This window comes from Triticum aestivum, chromosome 2A, assembly GCF_018294505.1.
Source record: "Triticum aestivum cultivar Chinese Spring chromosome 2A, IWGSC CS RefSeq v2.1, whole genome shotgun sequence".
Lineage (NCBI taxonomy): Eukaryota > Viridiplantae > Streptophyta > Magnoliopsida > Poales > Poaceae > Triticum > Triticum aestivum.
This window is the reverse complement of record NC_057797.1, coordinates 22,858,812-22,859,697: the sequence shown is the minus strand read 5'-3', so window position 1 is coordinate 22,859,697 and position 886 is coordinate 22,858,812. Positions and strand designations below refer to the sequence as shown.

The 886-nt window shown below is 58.5% G+C and overlaps 1 protein-coding gene across 1 annotated transcript in view; it reads right to left on the bottom strand.

Moving 5' to 3' along the window:
- LOC123187148 (70 kDa peptidyl-prolyl isomerase-like) overlaps positions 1–446 on the bottom strand; it is a 6,143-nt gene extending 5,697 nt beyond the window's left edge. The window contains exon 1 of the mRNA XM_044598922.1: positions 79–446. Coding sequence (XP_044454857.1) covers positions 79–343 — 265 coding nt within the window. The 5' untranslated portion in view covers positions 344–446. The remainder of the gene's footprint in view (positions 1–78) is intronic.
- Between the last annotated feature and the right edge of the window lie 440 nt (positions 447–886).

Sequence of the window (886 nt, the reverse complement as noted above, 5' to 3'; positions counted from 1 at the left end):
AGTCAACGCCCAAGTCAACCCAATCGAATTCGAACCCATCCACGCCGGAGAAGCAGCGAGCGAGGGAGGGCGCGTTACCTTCGACCTCGTCGCCGGCGCCGGGGAGCTGGTTACCCTCCCCCTCCCTGACCAGCCTCTTCCGGAGCCCCTCCTTCCCGACCCCCCTCTCCTCCCCCGCCTTCATCGCCGCGACGGCGTACCCCTCGTCGACCTCCTCCTCCTCCGCGGGGGCGGGGGCGGCGTAGAGGCTCCTCATGGCCTCCTCGTCCTCCTCGTCGCCGGATCCGGCCGTGGCGCCGTAGCCGCCGGCCCCCGGGAAGCCGAGGCCGAGGAGGTCGTCCATTTGGGATGGGAGCTTCGAGAAGGAGTGTGCCTGCAGCGTGTACGGTGGGTGTGTGCGCCTTGCGATTTCACAGATGGATGGATGGATGGATGCGCCGACGGCAGTTTTATTCTTCGCCGCGTGCGAAAGTTCAAAGCGTTTGTTTGGGGGGAGGGAGGCTGCGGGAGTGTTCTAGAGCTCTCGTCTCTTCACCGAACTGCCTTTTTCACGTGCTTGATATAGGATCATTAGGAGGATAGCATGTCTAATGGTGTTATCCGATTTGCTATTTATAATCAAGCAATTATTGAAGGCCATTTTTAGATCAATCGGTTTCAGGAAGGCATTGCAATGCTCTGATGCCGATAAAGGGACGATGCGGGGCGTGGTATCGCGCTTTTGGAAGCGAGAATGGGGGTTGACTGATGTCACGTGTATCAGTCAACACTCATCCTATCTCGAATAGGATCTCGTCGGAGGCAAGGTAGGGAAGGGAAATCGGGTCGGGAAGATAAGTCAAGTGTTGCGGACTCAAGCCATGGAGAAAACAGTTGGAGGAAGCGG